This window comes from Osmerus eperlanus, chromosome 19 (assembly GCF_963692335.1).
Source record: "Osmerus eperlanus chromosome 19, fOsmEpe2.1, whole genome shotgun sequence".
NCBI classification, from domain to species: domain Eukaryota; kingdom Metazoa; phylum Chordata; class Actinopteri; order Osmeriformes; family Osmeridae; genus Osmerus; species Osmerus eperlanus.
Window position 1 is genome coordinate 5,433,538 of NC_085036.1, and position 22,816 is coordinate 5,456,353.

Below are 22,816 nucleotides of genomic sequence, written 5' to 3' on the forward strand. Positions count from 1 at the left end.
TTCAGACGTGCAGCGATGATAGCTCAGTTCACAACGACAAAACACACAGATGGATTTGGTCTCGTCAATGGAACCATTTGGCAGCTTTTCAAAAGTAACCTTTCCATTCAGAATCTTATTGGCATCCATTTCGGCGTATCGCGCTCGCTATCCATCAAAACGTAACGTTAGCCTACTACTCTTTAGCCGGCTCGCAAGCCCAAACAAGTGTGTGCGGCATGCCTGTTGTTTTGTTTCCGGTCTAGCTAGATCCGGTGTGGTGTTGTCGTTTTTCTAACGTCAGTAGTCGTTGCAACAGCATGTGAAAAAACGGCAAAGTTTGCTAGGCCAAAAAGAACGTTAATCTCGCGATAAAACAATTAACGCAGTTAAAATGGGTTTGCGTTAACGCCGTTAATAACGCGTTTAACTGACAGCACTAGTTAAAAAAAATATTGAAGTCACTCATTGTTGTAAATACAAGTTAGCTTGTTAAAGTCTTTCAAAATTGTAAACGGAGGCTTTGACTGCGTCCCTGTTGTTATGGTTACTTATTTCAGACACTTTGTACCATAGACATATATACGTCTATGTATATATGTCTATTCTATGGCTCTCTCTCTAATTTTTTGTTTAGTAATTTGAATTCTGAATTCGAAAGGGGAGACAAAAAAAATACACACTGCTGGCTGTTAGATTTTTTTAAAGTCGCCTTTCTGTTCTAAAAAGCCTTTGAAAATGTCATTGACGTCATACACATGGCACGACCAGAGCTACTGCTTTACGGCAAGCTCTGGTCACTTCCTTTTTTCTCTCAAGGCATCGACAACACAGCTGACAGGTTAGGCTCTCCCTGTCAATACACATGCTAGAAAGAGTTTTGGCTTGCTAATGTTGTTGCTAATGTTGCTGATGCTCTGACATTCTGATTCCGCTTCGTATGCCATCAAGCGGGAGCTCTGGTCGTAGTCAGTCCTTCACTAACCAATCAGCATTCATTAGCATAATGCTAGCGTGTTATGGGAAACAACGACTCACCCTGTAACAAATCAAAAGGACATAAGTACTCGTTCATTCAACTTTCGACCTATAATCCATGTTGAACATGCAAAAACTACAATCAAATCGGAGATTTCTCAACGACAATCAGGCGAAAGAGACTAATTTAGCCGTTTAGCTCCATAGACTCCCATTCAACATGCACTCGCTCGCGATCACTCCCAGTGGAACTCTGGTGGAACTGCAGCCAAATTCTGTACAATGGGGCTTAATAGGAAGTGGCAAGGCTCTCCTTAAACAGGCTCTGGTGGCAGTCCTATATTAGACATGCTCTGCTGTTTATCAATCCACGTTTTTCTCCGTTCTTGTGTTCTTGCGAACTCGGTTGACGTCATCTTTCATTGCCCAAGTACGGTTCCAATCTAAAGAACACAAGTCACCAAGAACGCCAAAAATACCCGGAAATGTTCTTGATCCGCCCCTTTTATCGAGGATGCATAGGATGGTGACTTGGCCAGCGAGAACGCACATGATTTCCCAGAAGTCATTGCAAGATGTCAGGAGAGGTGGACAAACTTCATAACTTTAAATTTTTACTATTCATATTTCAGCTAAACGGTACGTGAAAATCAGCATCTGAATTCAAATGTGACGAAAAATGGCCAGTGTATTCGCTGAAAATGTGTTTATTTTATTGATGAAACGGCTACTTTGTAAATTTGCTCCGACTTTTAGATAACCTAGCGAGTCCAGGGTATTGCGCAATAGCCAAGAAAACCTAGCCTGGCTCTGCCCTCCTACGTACTTTCGCTCAATTTTGATTTTGCTTCTGTACTAGGTGTGGCCATGAGGTAAGTAAGTCAGATGTCTCCGGTTAATTTTCTACCGGCCAATCAGCGAACAGAGGGAGTGGCTGAGAACAATTACGTTGATGTCGTGCACTAGTTTGTGTTGTAGTTCCGTAATGGCGGCGGAGAAAGATGCGAGCGAAGCCATTCGGTCCGTTGTGGCAATGCTGCCGAATATCCATAAGCTAAAGCCAGAGCAAGAACAAGTTTTGCTGAGTTTTGTTGGTGGCCATGATGTTGTGGCCCTCCTCCCCACGGGGTTCGGTAACAGTTTGATTTTCCAGCTACGGCAGCTAGCTCTGTTACAGTAGTGGTGAAGGAATTGGCGAACGCTAGCGATTGGTTATGGCAGATAAGAGTGGCTCTGGGCAGATCCAATAGTTTTAAACTTCAACAGAGAGTCTGGTTAGGACCAGGCTAAAGAAAACCCGCATATCAATTCATTCTCCGTCCTTGCGGTCTTGCAAGACCATTCTCGCATGGACGCTTGCAAGAACGTTCTTCAAAAGATTGTACTTGCGTTCTTAGCGTTCTTCGGATTGATAAACAGCCATTCTCTGGGTCTACTGTGGAAATGATTATGGGTGCATTGCGGTTTGCTATACGTTAGTCCCAGCCAGCCGTTAACAGTGATTGTTTCTAAAGTAATTTCAACTATAATTTAACTAAAACTGGTTTGTGTTTAAACATATGTTGTTATTTATATTGTTATTATTATTGTTATAAAATGTAACTGCGGAGCTCTGGTACCTGTTGCGCTGTTCGTGGCTTACTAACAACCAGACTAACCAGACTACATTTACATTTACATTTATTCATTTAGCAGACGCTTTTATCCAAAGCGACTTCCAAGAGAGAGATTTACAAAGTGCATAGGTCACTGATAATAACAACAAGATAGCCACAAAAACATTGCGAGTAGCCAAAACATGAAGAACACATTGTGAACAACCAAAGTAAGTGCCAAAGGGAAGAACCATAAGAGCATGTAGTTAAACAAGTTACAATTAAACAACATGAACCGCTATAAGTGCAAGTGTACCTGTAGAAAAAAACAAGCAACAATAATAAAAACAATATATCACAGCGAGTACAAAAATTTAAATCAGTTACCACTAACCACAAGAGCAACAAGTCTCTAAGCAAGAGTCATTGTGATCCTTGATGAAACTAACATCGGGTCAAGCGAACCATTCCTAGGTACCGTTGTACTCCCGGAACAAGTGCGTCTTGAGCCTTTTCTTGAAGGTGGAGAGACAGTCAGTGTCTCTGATGGAGGTGGGGAGTTGATTCCACCACTGGGGGGCCAGACAGGAGAAGAGCTTGTGTTGGGACCGGGCGGTCTTGAGCGGTGGGACCACCAGGCGGTTGTCTGAAGAAGACCGTAGGTGACGGGTGGGGGTGTAAGGCTGCAGGAGAGACTTGATGTAGACGGGTGCAGTCCCGTTCACTGCTCGGAAGGTCAGTACCAGGGTCTTGAATCTGATATGGGCCATGATAGGTAGCCAGTGGAGAGAGATGAGGAGCGGGGTAACATGGGAGCGTCTGGGTAGATTGTAGACCAGCGTTCTGAATCCTCTGAAGAGGGCGGGTTGCACATGCTGGGAGACCAGCGAGCAGCGAGTTGCAGTAGTCCAACTTGGAGAGGACAAGTGCTTGGACTAGCAGCTGGGTGGAGTGCTCAGACAGGTATCTCCTGATCTTCCGGATGTTGTAGAGGGTGAATCTACACGACCGGGAGACTGCAGCAATGTGGGCCGTGAGGGAGAGCTCGTCGTCCATGGTAACCCCAAGGTTCCTGGCAGAGGATGAAGGGGTCACCATCGCAGATCCCAGGCTAGCTTCTGTGGCTTCAACGACAGTGTGTTGAACACACACCCACAACAAAAAGGGATTGTTCTTGTGACATACGGTACAGTTTCCATCGCCTGCCAACAGATGAGGAATACAAAATAATGTAGCTGAAAAACCTAGCCTTGAAGAGACCACCCAAAACACTGTATCGTATGTGTACTCATTTCATTTTGTGGACAAAAAGCTGACGGAGGAAATGCGCATCCTACTTTGTGTTTGGGCTACGAAAGACCTCCACAGATTTAGTTGCAGTACTGCCAGTAAAGGTGGGATGCAAGTGTTGCAATGCAATTTTTGTGGGTTAGTAGTGCCCTGGTCCAGCAACACATGATCACCCAGCCGTTTGTATTTCACCTGACGATGAAACTTAAACCCAGGACCGGTGATGTGGACTTTAAGGCTCTGACTAGGCTCTATGTCTGCTTTAAGGTAGACAAGGTTGTGTCCCACCTCCTTTATTAAAACGTGACCGACTTCATTACTGTGGAGGTACTGATAAGACTCAGATCTTTTCAGGTTATTCATCGCTTCACCGTCCGTAGCAACCGAGTTAATAAAGTAGCTAAATATGCTCTATATATCTACGTTATCTGATGCCACTTTTTCAAGTCGTCCTCCCATCCCTCGATAGTAAAAGGCAGAGGTATAATCACATTGTCCCGTTTGAGGTGTACGTGTTCCCACATGTTTTATTTCCCAAGCGCTGAAAGAGAATTAGTGGGATTGTTTATGACCGTTATTATGGCAATCGCCGGCTCCGGAAGTCGCGCCCATAATTCAGGCAATGGATCATGGGAGCTAGGAATAAGGTGGATAAGGAAAAATAATTGACCACAGAACGTTGGGAAGCCTCATTCAAGTGAATGGAGCATTTTACAGCATTAAGAAGAGCCGTGTAATAAAAATATATAAATACAGTGGTTAAGGTAGAGTATGATTTAATCCATTTAATAAGTAGGCCTACTGTTTTAACACCAATAGTAGTCAAACTATCGCAAACTGAATTATTGAAAATAATTAAGAGCCATTTGGAAGCCAACAGAGCCAGGTGTTTTTGGTGAGCTGAGCCGAACAAGCCGGCTCACTGAAAAGAGCCAGAATGCCCATCACTAGTTGTAAGTAGGGAAAAGCACATTCAACTTTGTCGGCTTCTCTTTCAAATAAAGGCTATTCAGGCTTTTTAAATTAAGCCTAAAACCATGCCAAAGGCAAGCACACCCAAATAAATATATATGAGAGAGAATATAGGTTTTGCCTTGCCAAGGGCACAAACACCCAATAATACATTTGTTTACACATCTTCAGAATCAGGGTTATGGCCAAGTAGGTTTTCACGGCTGGTGTGTGTGCGCGCCCGTGGGTGCTGTGTGTATGTCTAGGTTCTGGGACACTCCGGTGGTGAAGTCGTCCAGCCGGGAGCTGTGCTACATCATCCTGGCTGGGATCTGTCTGGGCTACTTGTGCACCTTCAGCCTGATCGCAAAGCCCCACGTGGTCCACTGCTACCTGCAGCGTCTGGGCATTGGCCTCTCCCCAGCCATGAGCTACTCTGCCCTGGTCACCAAGGTAAGGGGCCTAGGAGGTGCTAATGTCTCAGGAAAAAGAAGGTTCTAGATGGATTCTTCCTGAGGGGGAAGACATCCTGATTAATTCTTTATGAAGTTTTTGTATTTCAGAGAGTGTAGGATATAGGGAGCAGTCGAGTCCCCCATTAATCATTAATAATTATTAATCTGGAAATTGAGATGAATGCTACAGGATTTTGACCGTAAGCCTGCCCATGGATGTCGGTGGGCAAAAGATGCCCCAAACAGAATGTCCAGTATTCTTCAGATCGACTCTCAACAATCGCAATATCTGGGTTTTCTATAGTGTAAGTGTCCTCCAACAACTGTTAAAGATGTTGTTGGAGACTTGTGGATAACTTCCTTGTTGTTGGACCCAGACCAACCGTATAGCACGTATCCTGGCCGGCAGCAAGAAGAAGATCTGCACCAAGAAGCCCCGCTTCATGTCGGCCGCAGCCCAGCTGGTCATTGCCTTCCTGCTCATCCTGCTGCAGCTGGGCATCATTGTGGCTCTCTTTATCATGGAACCGCCACAGGTAAGGAATGTGTGTGTGATGGTGTAAAAGTGTGTGAAGGTGTGACCCACCTGAGTGTGCGTTTGTGCATGGGATTGTTTGTCCGTCTTTGTCTGTGCCCCGTATTGGTTGTTTGCTTGTGTGTGTGAAGTAGGACTGGATCTCTAGGGATCTCTGTGGGGATAGAGGGCCATTCCTAGTACATGCTCCCTTTCCCTCCAGGTAATCTATGACTACCCCTGTATCCGAGAGGTGCACCTGATCTGTAACATGACCACGCTGGGGGTGGTAGCTCCTCTGGGCTACAACGGCCTGCTGATCCTCAGCTGCACCTTCTACGCCTTCAAGGTGCTCCGCTGCACTACACCCACACACACACACACACACCACAGACTGTCACAGTGAATAATACACTGCGCTGGGATAGCATTCCTCCTGCTGTCAGCACATTCTATCTCTTCTTATTCCATTCTCTCTCTCTCTCTTTCTTTTTCTGTGACGTTTTACTGCTCTCTTCTCTCAAACTCACTTTTCAGTCTTTTTCAGTGTTTTTTCCCCTTTTTCTCTTGCCAGTTTCTCGTGCTCTCTTCATTACTCCTCTTTTCTCTCTTCCTCTTTGCCCACCCTGTATTTTTCACAGACTCGAAACGTGCCCGCCAACTTCAACGAGGCCAAGTACATTGCCTTCACCATGTACACCACCTGCATCATCTGGCTGGCATTCGTGCCCATCTACTTCGGCTCCAACTACAAGATCATCACCATGTGCTTCAGTGTCAGCCTGAGTGCCACCGTGGCCCTGTGCTGCATGTTCGCCCCCAAGGTTAGCCATCAGCACCGTCGTCATCATCGTTCGTTCTGACCATCACCATTGCCTTCGACATCATCCTGTGAATGTTGACGTGTTGGTCATTCTTTTTGTTGTGGTTGTCGTCACCATAACGCCAGCCTCATCTTTGCGCCACTTCAGTCTTTCTCATCAATCTCCTCATCATCCTCACAACAGTTACCAACATCGGTATCTTCATCATCAGCATCACCACAGCCGTCATCTTCACCATAATCCTCCTCTCCATCATTATCATCCCCATCATAGGGTCTGTGCTGTGGTTGCATAGAAACAGGGTCTTGCTGTTTTCTGTCTGATTGCAGGTGTACATCATGCTGGCCAAACCGGAGAAGAACGTGCGCAGTGCCTTCACCACCTCCACCGTGGTGCGCATGCACGTGGGCGACTCCAAGAACGCCACCAACGTCGCCAAGCCCAAGGCCACCAGCAGCATGGCCAACTTCTTCAAGCGACGGGGCTCTGGGCAGGACATCAGGTAGGGCTTGTGAAGGTGATGGGATGCACTGTGGCACAGAGACTTGGGGTGGTGCTGGGTGGAGTCCAGCAGATGGACTTTCCAGCAGGCAGGCTGGGATGTGAGTGCATTGGTTTGTCAGTCTGTGCTGCACATCTCACAGTACGATTTCCCATTGAAACTTCACTCGACTTTCTAGTCCATTATACCGGCCAATCAACTGACTCAAAAGAATTTAATAAGGAATTTAGACCAGAGTCCTGACATAGACAGATGCTATTCTAGAGCACATTAGCATGGCTATTAAGACTACCTCAGAGAGTGCCCACAGCGGAATCCATTAGCTGACGGAGCAGGTGAAGCTAGCAGTATGCAGACTTTCCCCAGAGCTGAGAGCAGGCTTTTGGATTTGGGTTGACTGTTCCCTCGGGAGACTAAGGCCCTTGAAGTGGTGCTCTGAGAATTCTCTTTCCAGGGAAGGAGGGAGAGAGATGGAGAGAGTATATAGAGAGAAAGAGAGCGAGAGAGAAAGAGAGAGAGAGAGAAAGGAAGAGGCCACGGATTGAGGGAGAGGGATGGGAGCGGTAAGAAGGAGAGGAGTGGAAGAGGAGATTTGAGGGAGAACAACCGGGGGAGGTAATAATTAGGTCCCTGAACCCCTGGACGAATGGGCGGGATTTCCCAGCTGTCAGTCACCCATTGTTGTGTCTGTTTGATGTGTGGGTAGAGAAACATCGTAATTCTGCGCTTTGATATGTATATAGCTCTGGTCCTTTCTTCTCCAGTGGAAAATCTCCTCACAAAGGGTATTTGAAATGCAGCTACCAAAATGTGGTGTCAAAATCGTTAATTGTTGTCTTTATATGTCTTGTGGTCTCTGTGGTTAATTGAGCATAATAAGATATGTCTGTTTTATGGATAGGTACAATCAGTTGTAAAGACACCACAGTGGTGTCTCGATTGATGAGAACCAACTTGAGAAATACCTCTGAGAACCTTTTAGAATCCTTGAAGAACCCTTTTGGGTCCAGGTACATGACCTAAAACCCTTTTGTGACCCTGTTTGTATACAGCCTAACTGACCTGTAGACAGGGTGTAGCGATGAGGCTTTGCTCTCCACCTACTTTCTCCCCGTTTACATTTTCTGTCCGTCAGCTCCAATGGGAAGTCAGTGACGTGGGCCCAGAACGAGCGTGGCTACAGGCCCAACCTGTGGAAGAGGATCTCTATCCACATCAAGAAGAAGGAGGAGGTCAACCAGACAGCCATAATCAAGCCCTTCTCCAAGGGAGCCGACGTCCCGCCTGACACTGGGGTCAAGGTGGAGTACGAGGAGGCACAGCAGGGGGCGGAGAGCTACCCCCCTGCTGGCTACAACACCAGCACCTCCCCCGTTGTCAACCTGCCCACCGTCAGCCAGCGGGTGAGGGGTCCCGGGGGTAGCCAGATTGGGGGTGAGGGGGAGGATGCACTGAAGCACCCTCCCTATTTGTCAGAGCTCTCGCAGCGCGCTGGCAGTAGGGGAGCTGGAATGACGGGAGTTGGGTCTCTTAGCCGTGGGGTTGGTGTGGGAGCGGGGGCTGTTAGCCGTGGGATGAGTGTGGGAGCTGGCGGTGCTATGAACGTGGGGGAGATGGCTGTTGGGGTCGGTGTCATCGGGAACCAGCCGCAGGGCTCCACCATCATGGACCAGATCAGCTGTGTGGTTAACCGTTTTACTGCCAACATCAGCGAGCTCAACAATATGATGCTGCCGGGTTCTCCACCAGGGGGCGCCTCTGTCGCCCCTGCTCCTGGCCCCACTTCCCTGCCCCCTGGAGGTGGTCCTGCCTCCTCCCGCTCCCCTCCCTACTGCCTGCCCAAGCCTGGCCGCCCTCTGCCCTCCACCATCACCACCTACGCTGAGGTAGCCACCGTCAATGCTTCCTGTGGAAACCGCTTGGTGGGCGGAGTTTACGAACATGTGGGCGGAGCCAACGGGAGTAGCAGGGCATCGCCGGGTGGTCTGACGGACAGCATCGGGGGAATGTCCCGTTTCTCGGCCATGAGGACCGCAGATCTGCTGGAGGAGCTGGCCGCCCTGAGTCCCCCGTCCCCGTTTAGAGACTCGTCCATGGGTTCCACCAACGGCTCTCCCCCCTCCCTCTCCCTGGCCACTGAGGCAACCATGTGTGAGCCCTGCGACAACAAGTACGATCGGCTGGTACTCAGACACTACAGCCAGAGCTCATCTTCTCTGTAGACTCTCCCTCTCTTCGTTCTGTTCACGGTTTCTATCTCTCACGTCTCCAGTTCCTTCTCCCTGAACACTGAAAAACGATGCCTTCTAAATGGACTCAATAGGGAGAATATATTATAGGCCATTTGTCAACATGAAGATGGATTGTGTTAGCTAAGTGTATTTTTTTTTATTTTGACCTCTAGTTGTGTTGTTGAAGACAGAGGGTGGAGCGATTTGACTACTCATGCTGTACTTGGAAATAGACTTTTAAAATACTTTGGATATATAGGGAAATCTCCAATTCTACCCAGTAGGTCAAACCCCAAAACTTACTGCCAAACTCCCTCTTCACCAATGAGAACTCTCCTTACTCACTGCCTCAAACACTGCTAGGAAGAGTGAGGGTCACTGGGGGTTGGAGGTCAAAGGTGAGCCATATCTGGTGTTTTTCACTACAAAGCCGTATTGTTAAAACACCACAGACAGACTTTATGCAATCTACCTTTCCTTGTTAACCTTTTACACTAACACAACATTGATGCTTGAGTTTCAACAAGGCTCATTCTTTTTGTCACCCATGAGTGTGATGTGTACAGAATGACACCAGTCACTCTTCAGAACTTGTTAATGTTGGTTGGTTCTGCTTGGAGGTTGATGTGATGGTACTAGTGTAGTAGGCTTTGTGGTGTCCTGGGTTAACTTCGCCCAAGACAGTGGCGCATGCCCCACACAGACTGTGGTAGACCCCATCATGCCTCTTCTCTCTTTCTTTTTGATGTGACTTACTCAATTCAGTAGCTGAATGTACAGTTATCTAATCACTTTGAAACCACACAGACCAAAACAACCTTCCATCTCAGGATGAGTTCTTGACCAAAATACTCAGACGTAAACTGCTTTGAATTACTGATTTTGTGTGCTACTAAATGCTGGCAAAACGTTATCCTGACTTGCATGATTGTAAGGCCTTTTTGGAGTTAAGTGTTATTTGTTATATTCTTCGCTTTTTAAACAGATATTCAGATTAGTTTCTATAACCAATATTCGATTTTTAAAGGAACAGATAGGTACAGGCTGTGTTTGTGTGCAGATTTTATTAAATGTTTTCTATTTAGTGACTCTTAACCCTTGGAATAACCTTGCCAGTTTGTAATATTATGAGAAACCTCAACTAAAAAACGTATGTGAACTTTTTGCAAACTGTGAATTTTGAAAGGAAAAAGAATATCATGATGTGCCAATGAGAGATATGCTCAAAGTCTCCTTTTTTGCTAAAAATCTCTTTTTACTAAAAGTACTTTCTAATCCAGATGTTCATTTTTAAATATTAAGTATGATTGAAAAGCATTGAGAGCAATACAACACAGACATTTCTCTTCAAGGGGCCAAATTATCAAACACAAGTGGCCAAGCTTGCCTTTTAAGACACACTTTTGTTGCTCCTGATGGATTACTGTCTGTCTTCATGGCTGAGGCAGTGTTTGCATCACCTATTCTGTGCAATATTTGTATTGGATAGGAGTGAAACGTTAGTTCCATATTTGCATGCATTTCAGTGCCAATAGCAGATATCTAAGTGCATATATTCAGTCAATATCTTTTGAAGGTCTAATCTATCCATCTTTCTATTTATCTGCCTTTCTGACCAACAGAGATTAGAATATAGCTAGTCAAAGCTGTCATGTTTGATGTTGTATTTTTTTTACTACATATTTATTTCTATAAGGCAAAATGGTATTTGTAAAATCAATATTGGATTATGTGCAGTGCAGTAACATGTTGGTTAACTGGAAGGCTATTTACACTTGTGTTCTTATTATGAAAATGACGTGTCATGATTTTACTGCACAAGGCTTAATAAATGTAATTTTAAAAGTGTCCGGGCAAGTAGTTATACCTCAGAGTGTGAAGTGACTCTATTTCTCTCTCTTCTTTCATTCTTTTTTCTCTTTCTTTCTTTCTTTCTTTCTCTCTCTCTCTCTCTCTCTCTCTCTCTCTCTCTCTCTCTCTCTCTCTCTCTCTCTCTCTCTCTCTCTTTCTCTCTCTCTCTCTCTCTCTCTCTCTCTCTCTCTCTCTCTCTCTCTCTCTCTCTGTATGTGTGTGTATGTCCATCCTCCAGGACATGCTCTGACCTGAGAGCTCCAATCACATCTTCATAATTACATGAGCCCACAAGTTTAATTATCTTCATCAAATGTAATTCTCAGAGTTTTTACCAACCAGATATACCTTTAACATAGCCTCATAATGTGTGCACATAATGCTATAGCAACTCAATGTCTTTCCGTTATGCGTTGGAGTGTTTTGGAAAGGTGGTTGTCTGTAGGCTACATAACTGTATTCTATAAATAATTCATAAATGCACCTGACATATGGCTGTGTGGGTCTTTGATGCCTCATCCCTCTAATACCATTTAGTGCCAGAATCCATCACAAGGATCTGTTATTTTCAGAAATTGCTCTAATTTAATAGGGAGACGTTGAGGTTTGATTAAAATAGGCTTTCTAGCCTAGATCCCATGGGAGGATATTATGAGCTGGAATTACTAGTTAAACATGAATTCCTATATTTCCACTTCATAGTAGTGTAGCCTATATTACTATTTGTGTGTCTGTGTGGTCAATATGAAACATTACACTATCCAATGTTTTAATTCGATTCCATATGGCTGTGGTGACAATGCTCTCTTGTAGCAGTGAATATCAAACCAAGTTGCGTTTTACTTTGAGACATTTAAGCATGAATCACTACATGCGTGTTATGCAAGACAAGTCTAGATTTGCAAGTAACAACAAGCAGCTCATTGTTCCAGCGACCAGATGATGCTTGTAACTGTCCCTCGTGACAAAGCTGTCTGGTCGTTCTGAAAGTGGAAGTCCTGCGTCCCAGTTTTGTTGCCGAGACTGGTGACTGGGTGAGTCAATGGGTCACAAGTTCCCTGCACGCCCTTAGACAGACTCGAAGGCAGGGCGTTCCCCCCAATGTGGACGTCGCGGAAAGCAGACAGGTCAAGAAACCGCTCCCTTTTATTTGACACATACTCTTAAGCCAGTCCTCTTTATTATCTACACGCACACATTCTCGATTCTATTTTTTTAATTCAATTCAAGCATCCTATTATTTTTCACGACTTTTTGGAAAACCGAGATGTAAGCGGACAGGTCGTTCCGTTCCACCGCCGCTATGCAGAGCCCCAGGAAGGAACACCTGTATAAGGTTCTGGTTATCGGAGACCTCGGGGTCGGTAAGACTTCCATCATAAAGCGTTATGTCCACCAAACTTACTCAACCAACTACCGCGCTACCATCGGGGTGGACTTTGCTCTTAAGGTGCTCAACTGGGATTCTGAGACCGTCCGTCTTCAGCTATGGGACATTGCAGGTAAGACTGTAATGTCATCATCTTTATGGAGGTTGTCTGGCCTACCATTCTTTTAATTAATTAATCAATTAATTGTGAGACTCATTATTTGTCGTCAAAAACTTATGGCTGTGAAAAATAAATATACATAAAGAAATAGCCATAATAGATAAGATATTGAGAATTGTATCAAACTTCTGGGGCCAACAGTTTGGGCTACTTGCGAGATGTTGTGTAATATAATATTGTCAGACACAGCCTATTTGGATGTCCTCAGCTACATTGGATCTCTGTTAATGCTGCTCCACCACAAACCTTCCATTATAAAATGCTGATTTAACTGCCTCACGTGCAGTAATTTAACTGTGTATTCTTGACACACACAGATATACACTCAAACATTTTCCTACATTCTCTCTCTCTCTCTCTCTCTCTCTCTCTCTCTCTCTCTCTCTCTCTCTTTCTCTCTCTCTCTGTCTGTCTGTCTCTCTCTCTCTCTCTCTCTCTCTCTCTCTCTCTCTCTCTCTCTTATTCCTCTCAGGACCAACACGCACACTCCCTCGTGGAGGCTATGTATCATGTGAGAGTCCACGTGTGGGAGATTTAAGACCTAGTCACAGGAGAGTTATTGTAACGTAAATGCAAACAAACAACATCAAGATACATGGCCACACGTCCATAACTTACAGTGTAGGCCACTGAGTGCAACCTGGTGGCCATGCAATTCCACTTACTGCACTGGCCCAGTGTCACTACACAATGGTCACATTGGCCTACCCAATTTAGTCGTTCCTCTGGCGAAACCGTTTTAGTAATTGTACTTCCCCACAATCCAACAAACATAATCCAGAGCATACTTTTCACCAGTCAAACAGACAGTTGTCATGTGTAGGAACCATTTACAGTAAGATTATCTCGTGTACATGCTTTCTTTGCACAATCCTAGAATGGAAAGTCTTTCTTCCTCCTTTTGTTTATTTCCATTTCCTCTTCTTCACAAGTCAAAGAGATGTGTTGATTGAGCTCAGAGGTTTCTTACTGTCACCCTCTCCAACTGTCAGCATGTACTTCTCTAGTTGAAGTAAACTATTTACAGTATGATAGCCGAGCCACACACTGTGGGTATGTGGGAGACCCCACCCCCCTCACTCATGTTCACCCACACACACTAAACATCTGCACATACACAACATGTATGTGTGCACAAACACATACACACAACAATATCAAACAGCACATGTACAAATTTAAGAAGAAAATGTTGGATGATATGGGTTTGAAATACTGGCAAAAATAAATGGTAGATTTCATGCATATATGTAATACATAAATAGCTAGAAAACTTTATGAAGTTCTTGACAACATGACAAAATAAACCCATAAAGAGTTAAGCCTCCTCTTATTTCTAACACAGTACAACTCTACTGGGACACACTCATTTTTATGGGTAAGCATTATTGTCCCAGCAGCATAGAGGTATTCTCTGGATGAACAGGAGAGGTCTGTGACACTGCAGGCATGTGCTGTTTGTCATTTTCTGTATTATGACAGTGAATGTGGACACTGGTACCTTCGTTTGGAGCGTTTTTTTTTTTAGAAAGCCAGCAGATTTTGCCAACAGAACTAGGGATGCCACAAGGATGTACATGAAAACCCTGCAGTTTCTATGACGACAGAAGTGTGGTGTTTATTACGTTGTGTTGTTTTTGTGTGTGTGTGCTCAGGCCAGGAGCGGTTTGGCAACATGACGCGCGTGTACTACCGCGAGGCCATGGGGGCATTCATTGTGTTTGACGTGACGCGGCCCACCACGTTCGAGGCAGTTGCCAAGTGGAAAGAGGACCTAGACTCCAAGCTGATGCTGGCCAATGGACAGAGCATCGCAACGGTGCTGCTGGCCAACAAGTGTGACCATGGCAGGGATGTGCTCACAAACAACGCCATCAAGATGGACCAGTTCTGCAAGGACCATGGTTTTGTGGGCTGGTTCGAGACCTCTGCCAAGGTGCAATCTCATAATATACCGTATGCACATTATTTCTTTCTTTCTTTTTACAGTTTTTTTCATCCAGTTTTTGAAAAGTAATCATAAACCGAAGAATTTAATAAGCGAACACAACAGGACAGTGACTCAATATCTAAATGAGAAGTCAAGCCTATAACTTGTACTGGTTTTGCACAGTAAGAGTCCTAAACGGGCCCAGACTGACAGTAACTAGTGGTTCATCCTGAAGTCCTCTCAGACCCAAGTCACAGGTTAGCCTCTAAACCCCCCCACAGATCCAACTGGAATTTTATATCTGCATGGAAAGTGAGCCATGAGTATAAGTTTAAAGAGGGAGGCCAAAAGCAGGTTAAATGTGGTGGTGGGAAAAATAAAACCTCCTGTACTTCTTGCAGTGTTGGTATCAGTGTTTCTTTCTGCAGAATTACTGTATAATTTCTGTACAGTACTTGATTAAGTCTGTGCCAGGGATATGACTTGTAACATTTGAACTGCACACATACAGAGATTTCTCTGGACATTGATCTGCTCTTAGTTAACACCTCTCTCTGGTGCCAAGACACAACATTCTAGCAGGTCAAGGGTCTTGAGTCAAGCAACATGTTCAGAAGTATCTGAACATGGATTTAATTAGGTCAGTGCCACTTACAAGATCTTGTTCCGGAAATATGTTAATTTTAATGTAATTGGCTGTCTTTTGTTGTACTTGGGGAGAAAGTCCTTTTTGCACTTAGTACATCCATACACACTTTTCTACTACATGCAACTTCAGTTCCTAACCAGCAGTAACTGGTTCTGCATAACACATATTTGTTTTGTTTGGAGCAAATGGCAGTTACACTGTGTCAAATTACGTCACATCACAGCATGTCTCCTTCCCCATCCTGCAGGAGAACGTCCATATCAACGAAGCAGCCAACTTCTTGGTGAAGCACATCATGTCCACCGAAAACGACATCCTGAAGTCGGTGGTCCCAGACACAATCTCCCCACAGCTCAACTCCACCAAGCAAGTCAACTGCTCTGCCTGCTTCAAACCCTAGAGGGTACTGACAGCTGGGGTTGGCGAGATGGGGTCAGGGGTGAGAAACAAAACCCAGAAACACTTTGTGTTCAATACAATGGCGGAACCCTGGACTGCTCGGAACATTTCCTTTCTGAGGAGACAAATGGACTGGTCTTTTTACGAAACTTTAAATTAATTCATAATTCTTGTTACTATTGTCACGTGAGAATGTTGCACAAAGGAGTTTTTTATGTTTTTAAAATATATTTGTCTAGCAGTACTAGGATCTGTGGTTGTGGTCAACACTGTGGTTGGAGGATATGGGATTATCTGTATGGTCCATGCTATGAAGCAGAGAGGCTGAAGTTCTAAATCAATTAATTAATTATTCAAGTTCCCTGAATCAATTCATATTAAATCATCCCCAATAACAATAGATTCCATTCTACCAAAACAAAGAAAACGCTTTTTGGCAATTTCCTTAAGAGGTCATTTAGTGAGTCAAGCCCTTTCTGTAGTAAGTACTTTGGTATCCATGGTGACAGATTTAAATCTTGTGATGGCTTTTTTTCCTGTCTGCTGAGGTAGAACACAGCGTTCAATGTGCAGTACATTTTGTAAAATGTTTACACAGGCTGTACACACAGACACATTCCCGCACACCTTCACACACACACAGATATGCCATCACACACAAACACACACTTTCATGACATTGAGGGGGTGTGAGCCTGTGGATAGCGAAAGCTAACAGGAGACGAAACACCGCCTCTTACATGGAACCATCCATGTCTCTCTTTCCCTCTTCTCTCTCCAATAAACACACCCTTTTCCCTCCTCTGACCAATCTCTCTCCTCATGAACATTAAATATATATACACACACACATATATAGATATACCTATACATGTATACATATATACATACATTATCTTATAGAAAATGCCTATGTAATATAGACTACATACATTATATTACATAAACCCAGCTCCCCCCTCCCCGGCTCTCCAACTCATGCTAATGTGTTTGTTGATCCTCCTCGTCTCAAAACAGGTCGCTAGTGCATGTCAGAGAAGACTTTTTACTTCGTCTGTTTCTTTCTTTTTGTGGCAATTTCTTTTTTCTATGCTGACTTTTTTTTGTGTGTGTATTTAACTGGTTAGGGTTTAGGTTAGGGTTTATTCAATTTCTTGAATATGTAAAGATAATATATATTAAAAAGAAAGCAGTATGGTTCATTTTGTTGGTCTGTGCAAGCCGTTATAGCCTCAACTTAGTCAAAGAGATAAGGTCCTATGAGACTAATGAACAGAAAGAACAAAACCAATTTCATGTTGCTGAAATTAATTCGTTTCAAGTAATTGTTATTTTTGTATTGCCAAGATTGTTGGACCCATGAGTTGCACAATTTACCGTATGTCTGAATGAATGGTAAAAAGGTTTGTCCTCATGACCATAATGTGAGTGTTTTATTGTGTCAGCCCAGTCAGGCTGGTAAAGTGTTATACCATGTGCTTGTGTTTTTTTCCCCATGTATAAAATTTGACATGCGCTTGCACTCCTCCTGACAATATGTGTCTGTCTAGGCCAGCTCTGACGAACGGAGCGAGAGTGAGGGAGAGCAGAGCGTTTCACATTTCTAGTCAGGTACACACACACACACTTGGTCTGTCTTTTTCTTTGTCTTCCACTCCCCCCCCCCCCCCCCGACTCCACACACACACCATTTCCCCCTCTCTCCCTGTGGTGTTTGAAGTGGCACAGCAGAATTTGAATGCTTGTGACACATTCATTTTCCTAACGATGCCATGACAATTTCTTGTAGAATCCTACTTATCTTAAAGATCCTGTAAAGTGGACCTGAAAACTAGTTTTAAGTTCGCCACACCACAGAATAATGTGTTATTAACTACCCATCCAAATTCGAATGAAAAAATAACACCGACAAGTATGTTAAATTAGGCTTTGAAATCATGAAAAAATCATCAGTCTTCTCTGCTTGAGACTGGGGGGGGGCGTGTCGCCTGAAGGAGCTGAAGCTCCGCCCCTCGCTGCCTACCTACGACTCAGATAATGGACGCTACGTCAAGCCGAACAAAACCGTATAGATTTAGGATTTATTTGTTCAATGAGTGAAACATACAGATGCATATAAATGAAATGTTCCCCTGAGCTAGCAGTAAAGATGGACACCAGAGACAGCAGACAGTGAGCTCTCCAACTAGGCTACTTCTAACAAATTAGCTACCATTTCACCAAAATACCATCATTCTACACCAGGGGTGGGGAACCTTTTTTCTGCCAAGGGCCATTTGGATATTTATAAAATCATTCGGGGGCCGTACAGAATTATCAACTTCAAAATGTGCCTGCTATATTTGGTCAAACATTTAATTAACTCACCCCTAATATGATGGCTGGAACTGCTTCTCTTTGGTGAGGTTTGTGATGTTAGCTGGCACGGATGCAGCCTGCTTTGACTAGGGGTGCATCGAACATTTATTGGGGGGTATCATGATTACGGAAAGGGATCGTATTATTTTTTATCTTGCTACCATTTTTGAGACTGCTTATCGATCTGAGTGTTAATCAGGCGCGGAGCCATACGTTGTAAACATTCGTGGCTTTGCTCAAACCAAAAACGTTTTTTGGTACATTGGTACGCAACGCTGCGCGCCTCCACAGTCCTCTTCCACATATTAAAATAGTGCTGCTGCCAACGAATAATGCACCTAATAGGTGTGTTCGACTTCATGCAGCACCGGCGGCGCCGACAGCCAATGCCATTGGCTGCTTCAAGTCAGCCGGGCTGCAGGCGGCTGCAGGCGACGCCGGCGCTGTATGAAGTCGAACGCACCTAATAATATGGTCCCTGCAGTGCCATGGCGGGCCTGACCAAATGATTTCGCGGGCCGCATACGGACGTTCCCCACCCCTGTTCTACACCGAGTAGCCTAATATCAATTTAGCAGTTTGCAGTAACTCATAGCAGAGATACCTCTAGAAAAGTTATCTAGTATAATTATAACAAGCACACAGAAGAGACATCCTGAAGCTAGCTAGCTAGCTAGGTGATGTAGGCTACAATAACAGTACAGCAGTCAGTGATCTGAAGTAGATGGGTCGAAATGACGTAGATGGGTAACTTTTTGGCCCCGCCCATTAAAACCTGTTCTGAAAACGGAAGAGAAACTGTTCTACGGTCTAACTACACATTTCGGTGCGACAAAGTTTTAGCGCTTTGCACATGCTTTCAGGAACTCATTTCACACGTATATAATGTACTGAGAAGCAAATCATGGAATCGACTTTACAGGATCTTTAACACAATAAGAATAGTTACTAAAGTCTTGCTGAAACACAGTTTTGGACCACTCAGGTTTTGAAACATCAGTAACTAACGATTATGTGCCCATTAACACACTTTCATGATGTCATACATGAGGTGATGATAGTGGAATGTGATTGGTAGATATGGAAGCCGGACGTCTTATAACGTATTCTATTGAGGATAATGGCCAGAGGGAGTTTGGAAGGTGTGTGTTTTGGGTATGTTAGTGGTCTGTCTGAAATGAAGCTCCGAGTGTCTCATTAGTGCAACTGACCACATGACTGGGGGATTCTCTCCCCAGGGATTAGATTTGGTCGTCTGGCTCGCCTCGGGTCATCAGTCCCTTCAGCCTTTCTCTCCCACACATGCGAGCACACTCACATGCACACACAGACACACACACACAAGTTCACACAATTATTCAGAAACACAGTCACTTTTACTCTCTATTTCAATTTGGGGAGGAGACAGAAACACACACGCCACACACATGCGAACACACACCCAATCTCACCTCTTCTCCTCTTTCCATCTCCATTCAAACTCTTTTTTGGGTCTTGTGTAGATTTCCACACTCTCAACTTCTTTTAAATGTTCTCTGTGTATCTCTCATTGTAAGCTTCTCTCAGGAGTTCTTATGAAAGCCTGGTCAGAGAGTGCCTCCCACACAAAACACCCACATGCTCTGGCACACGCACACACACTTTCTCTCCCTGTCTCATCTACACACATGCACAGACATGTACATACACATATGTACCCATACAAACACACAGGAACTCCCACATCCCTATAGTCAGTGACTCATCTAATCAATGTGATTTCATGCCCTGGTTTTCAGATGAGGACCAGTGCTTCTCTCAGATTAGTCCAGTAATTGGATCAAGGCAACATGTTAGATCAAAACAGATTATACTATATTAGATTGTAACCAACTCCACCATTTTAATCACTCCCGATCCAGGTCCCTTGTGCAAGTTACATAATACATCTCCAAGTACACAGCTGATGCTGGACTTGTAACCTGGCTGGATCACATCACATGCAACAATGCCCATGTGGCGCCATCTACATTTACATTTAGTCATTTAGCAGACGCTCTTATCCAGAGCGACTTACAGTAAGTACAGGGACATTCCCCCGAGGCAAGTAGGGTGAAGTGCCTTGCCCAAGGACACAACGTCAGTTGGCATGACCGGGAATCAAACTGGCAACCTTCGGGTTACTAGCCCGATTCCCTCCCCGCTCAGCCACCTGACTCCTCCTCTATTGTCCAATGTATCACACTGCATGTGTTCTTGTTCATTCCGGTGAAGGAACTTTCTCACAGGGTTACACCCCAGAATACATCAATGCCGGTATTTAAAATGTTTTGTTTTATAGGCTTTGGGCATGACTGTACATCTGTCATGGAAAGATGCATCAAGGAGGTTGAGTCTAATGGATCCAATTACAGCCTGTTGAATCGCTCAGCCTGTCTCAGGGCCTACAACTGCGGGAAAGGGACTCAACCAGGAGATTAACACACCCACTTCACACCCAGACACACACATTAATCTCCATACGCACACACACACACACACACAGCTCTTACCCATTAGATCACAGCTATAGTCATATGTCAGAAGATTCTGTGTGTTTGTCAGTCAGACACAAAAAGGAGTCTGGAGAGATGAGAGAGAGAGAAAGTGGTGACCGTAGGGTCAATTGCCTAAAGCTGGCTGGAGTTATAAGAGTGTGAAATCCAAATAGTTTTTAACTAGGCGATTTACCTTTTTCCCACCATAATTAGCCAGAGCAGTGTAGTGGATGTGACCTTTGCCTTCTAACATTGAGACCTCTGTTCTCTCATCTCTCCAGTCCTATGAGAGATGTTAGAAATCACCAGGACATGCTAATGACTTTTAAGTGAGCAATGTGTCACTTAAGATGTGATTACTTAGGTCAGCAGGGGTTTTGATCTTTTTCCTCACGTAAAATATTTCCATCAAGAATATTGTCATATTATTGTGCACTCTCTGGAGTCAGATGATGAGGGGACTGTGATTGAAATGACAATCGGCGATGGCGTGCCGCCGTGTGTAGGCGTTATAAGTCTGCTTTGTGGATGTGCCAGATCTTACAGATGCAGCTTCCATATTGAGTTTCTCATTCATCATTGCTCATACTAAACCAACTCATTCAGTAGTTAAATTTATGAAGGGTCAATCATTTAATTGTTGGTGTGAGCTATCTTGTAGTGATATTGCAGTGTTGACACTAACCTCTGCAAAATGATTTAAATGTACATACACTGGATTAAAAAAAAATTGCCTTCTTTTAGTAGGGATATTTTATTGCCAACACTAATTGAATTCAATAATTACTACTTTAATTAGATCGTTTTGAATTTGAAATGTTAAACTGAATATTGAATGCTACATTTTAAATTGTATTTCACAGACTCAAATAGAATATAAATATTATTGCAATCAAATTGTATTAGGTCTATTTTAATTTCGGTGGAGTTCCAAATTCAGTTAGAAATTTCAGTTTTCAAATTCGGTTTCTCAAAATTAAGTTTCACCTCAGAGGCACTCATCCAGGAACTCCAGACTAGGTATAACTGAAGAGCATTGATTCACTTTCTAGTGCACATGCTTGAATATATCCTTGCGTAGGTCCAATGATAGACAGTCATCAATATGTGTGGGAGTAGGAGCGGAGCACCTAGAGACCCAAAGCAGAAATGAGACACGAGAGACAGTCGAACCAGCGCTGTTTGGCGTTGCTGGCCATGGGACTGGTATAGGTGGTCAGACACATGCACTCCAGTAGCCTGGTCATCAGAGCTCTCATTTCAGACACACTGGTCTTCAATTTGAGGTACACACACACACTCCTCCACCAGTTCTACAATGTAGCATCACCTAGGAACACATCTCATTATTTTTTTGGAGCAACTAGGCCACGACCAGATGCTCTCTGCTCGGGTGCGGTTTCTCTTTTTGTCAAAAATTACAAAGAATTTGTACAGTCCTTTTTTACAAGCAATGTCACAGAGGTCTTTAGAACTGCACCTGAACCAGCCTAAACTCACAAGGAAGACAAAGAAAAACTCCCAGGAACACTGATAAAGATCAAATGGAAGAAACCTGGGGTGGGGCAATTCATTGAGGGATCCCCTCTTCCAGAGATGGCCTCTTCCAGATGACACAGACAGCTGATCATATGCTGAACATAGTCATTCAACAAAAGTAGGGTCAGAAATGTGCAAACGGATGTTGAAACACAGATATCCATAGTTCCAAATCAGTGCCCCGATTTGCCGCATGTCAGTTTCGGCAGTTATCCGTAGTAGTCCCCTTTTCCCTGTCTTCCTTATGCAAGACTGAGAAAGTATATTACATTTTTACATTTTTAGTCATTTAGCAGACGCTCTTATCCAGAGCGACTTACAGTAAGTACAGGGACATTCTCCCCGAGGCAAGTAGGGTGAAGTGCCTTGCCCAAGGACACAACGTCATTTGGCACGGCCGGGAATCAAACTGGCAACCTTCAGATTACTAGCCCGCTTCCCTCACCGCTCAGCCACCTGACTCCCCAAATTTAGACATGTCACACGTACAGACACAGTATTAACAGTAATTCACTCTCGTCCACCGTCCAGTATGTTAATGTTGGATCAAAGCTATTTAGGTGTTATTCTTTCCTATTTTTTGTTATTAACATCTAATGTTAACATCTTCAGACAGTCTGTCTGAAGGATGACCAGGCTGATCAAGAGAGTATTGTGACCATGGACTTCTCCAACTCACTGCACCTGGAACTGCATATGTTAATA

At 44.1% G+C, this 22,816-nt stretch overlaps 2 protein-coding genes across 3 annotated transcripts in view; both read left to right on the top strand.

Annotated features, from left to right (window-relative positions):
• LOC134039178 (metabotropic glutamate receptor 5-like) overlaps positions 1-11,167 on the top strand; it is a 32,308-nt gene extending 21,141 nt beyond the window's left edge. For both annotated transcript variants that reach the window (XM_062484883.1, XM_062484884.1), the window contains exons 14-19: positions 5,060-5,246; positions 5,626-5,784; positions 5,986-6,111; positions 6,404-6,586; positions 6,916-7,088; positions 8,224-11,167. In XM_062484883.1, coding sequence (XP_062340867.1) covers positions 5,060-5,246; positions 5,626-5,784; positions 5,986-6,111; positions 6,404-6,586; positions 6,916-7,088; positions 8,224-9,310 — 1,915 coding nt within the window. In that variant the 3' untranslated portion in view covers positions 9,311-11,167. The remainder of the gene's footprint in view (positions 1-5,059; positions 5,247-5,625; positions 5,785-5,985; positions 6,112-6,403; positions 6,587-6,915; positions 7,089-8,223) is intronic.
• Positions 11,168-12,226: 1,059 nt separating this feature from the next.
• On the top strand, positions 12,227-17,208 carry rab38b (RAB38b, member of RAS oncogene family). Its single transcript, XM_062484897.1, has 3 exons — positions 12,227-12,672; positions 14,376-14,656; positions 15,547-17,208. The coding sequence occupies exons 1-3, from the start codon at positions 12,474-12,476 to the stop codon at positions 15,697-15,699; spliced, it is 633 nt and encodes a 210-aa protein (XP_062340881.1). The 5' UTR covers positions 12,227-12,473; the 3' UTR covers positions 15,700-17,208.
• Positions 17,209-22,816: the final 5,608 nt, after the last annotated feature.

Bases quoted from the DNA above. Each gene is read 5' to 3' on its own strand.
- rab38b (XM_062484897.1), top strand. From the start codon at position 12,474: ATGCAGAGCCCCAGGAAGGAACACCTGTATAAGGTTCTGGTTATCGGA. The intron at 12,673-14,375 runs GTAAGACTGTAA...GTGTGTGCTCAG, and splicing joins TCAGCTATGGGACATTGCAG to GCCAGGAGCGGTTTGGCAAC. The intron at 14,657-15,546 runs GTGCAATCTCAT...CCCATCCTGCAG, and splicing joins GGTTCGAGACCTCTGCCAAG to GAGAACGTCCATATCAACGA.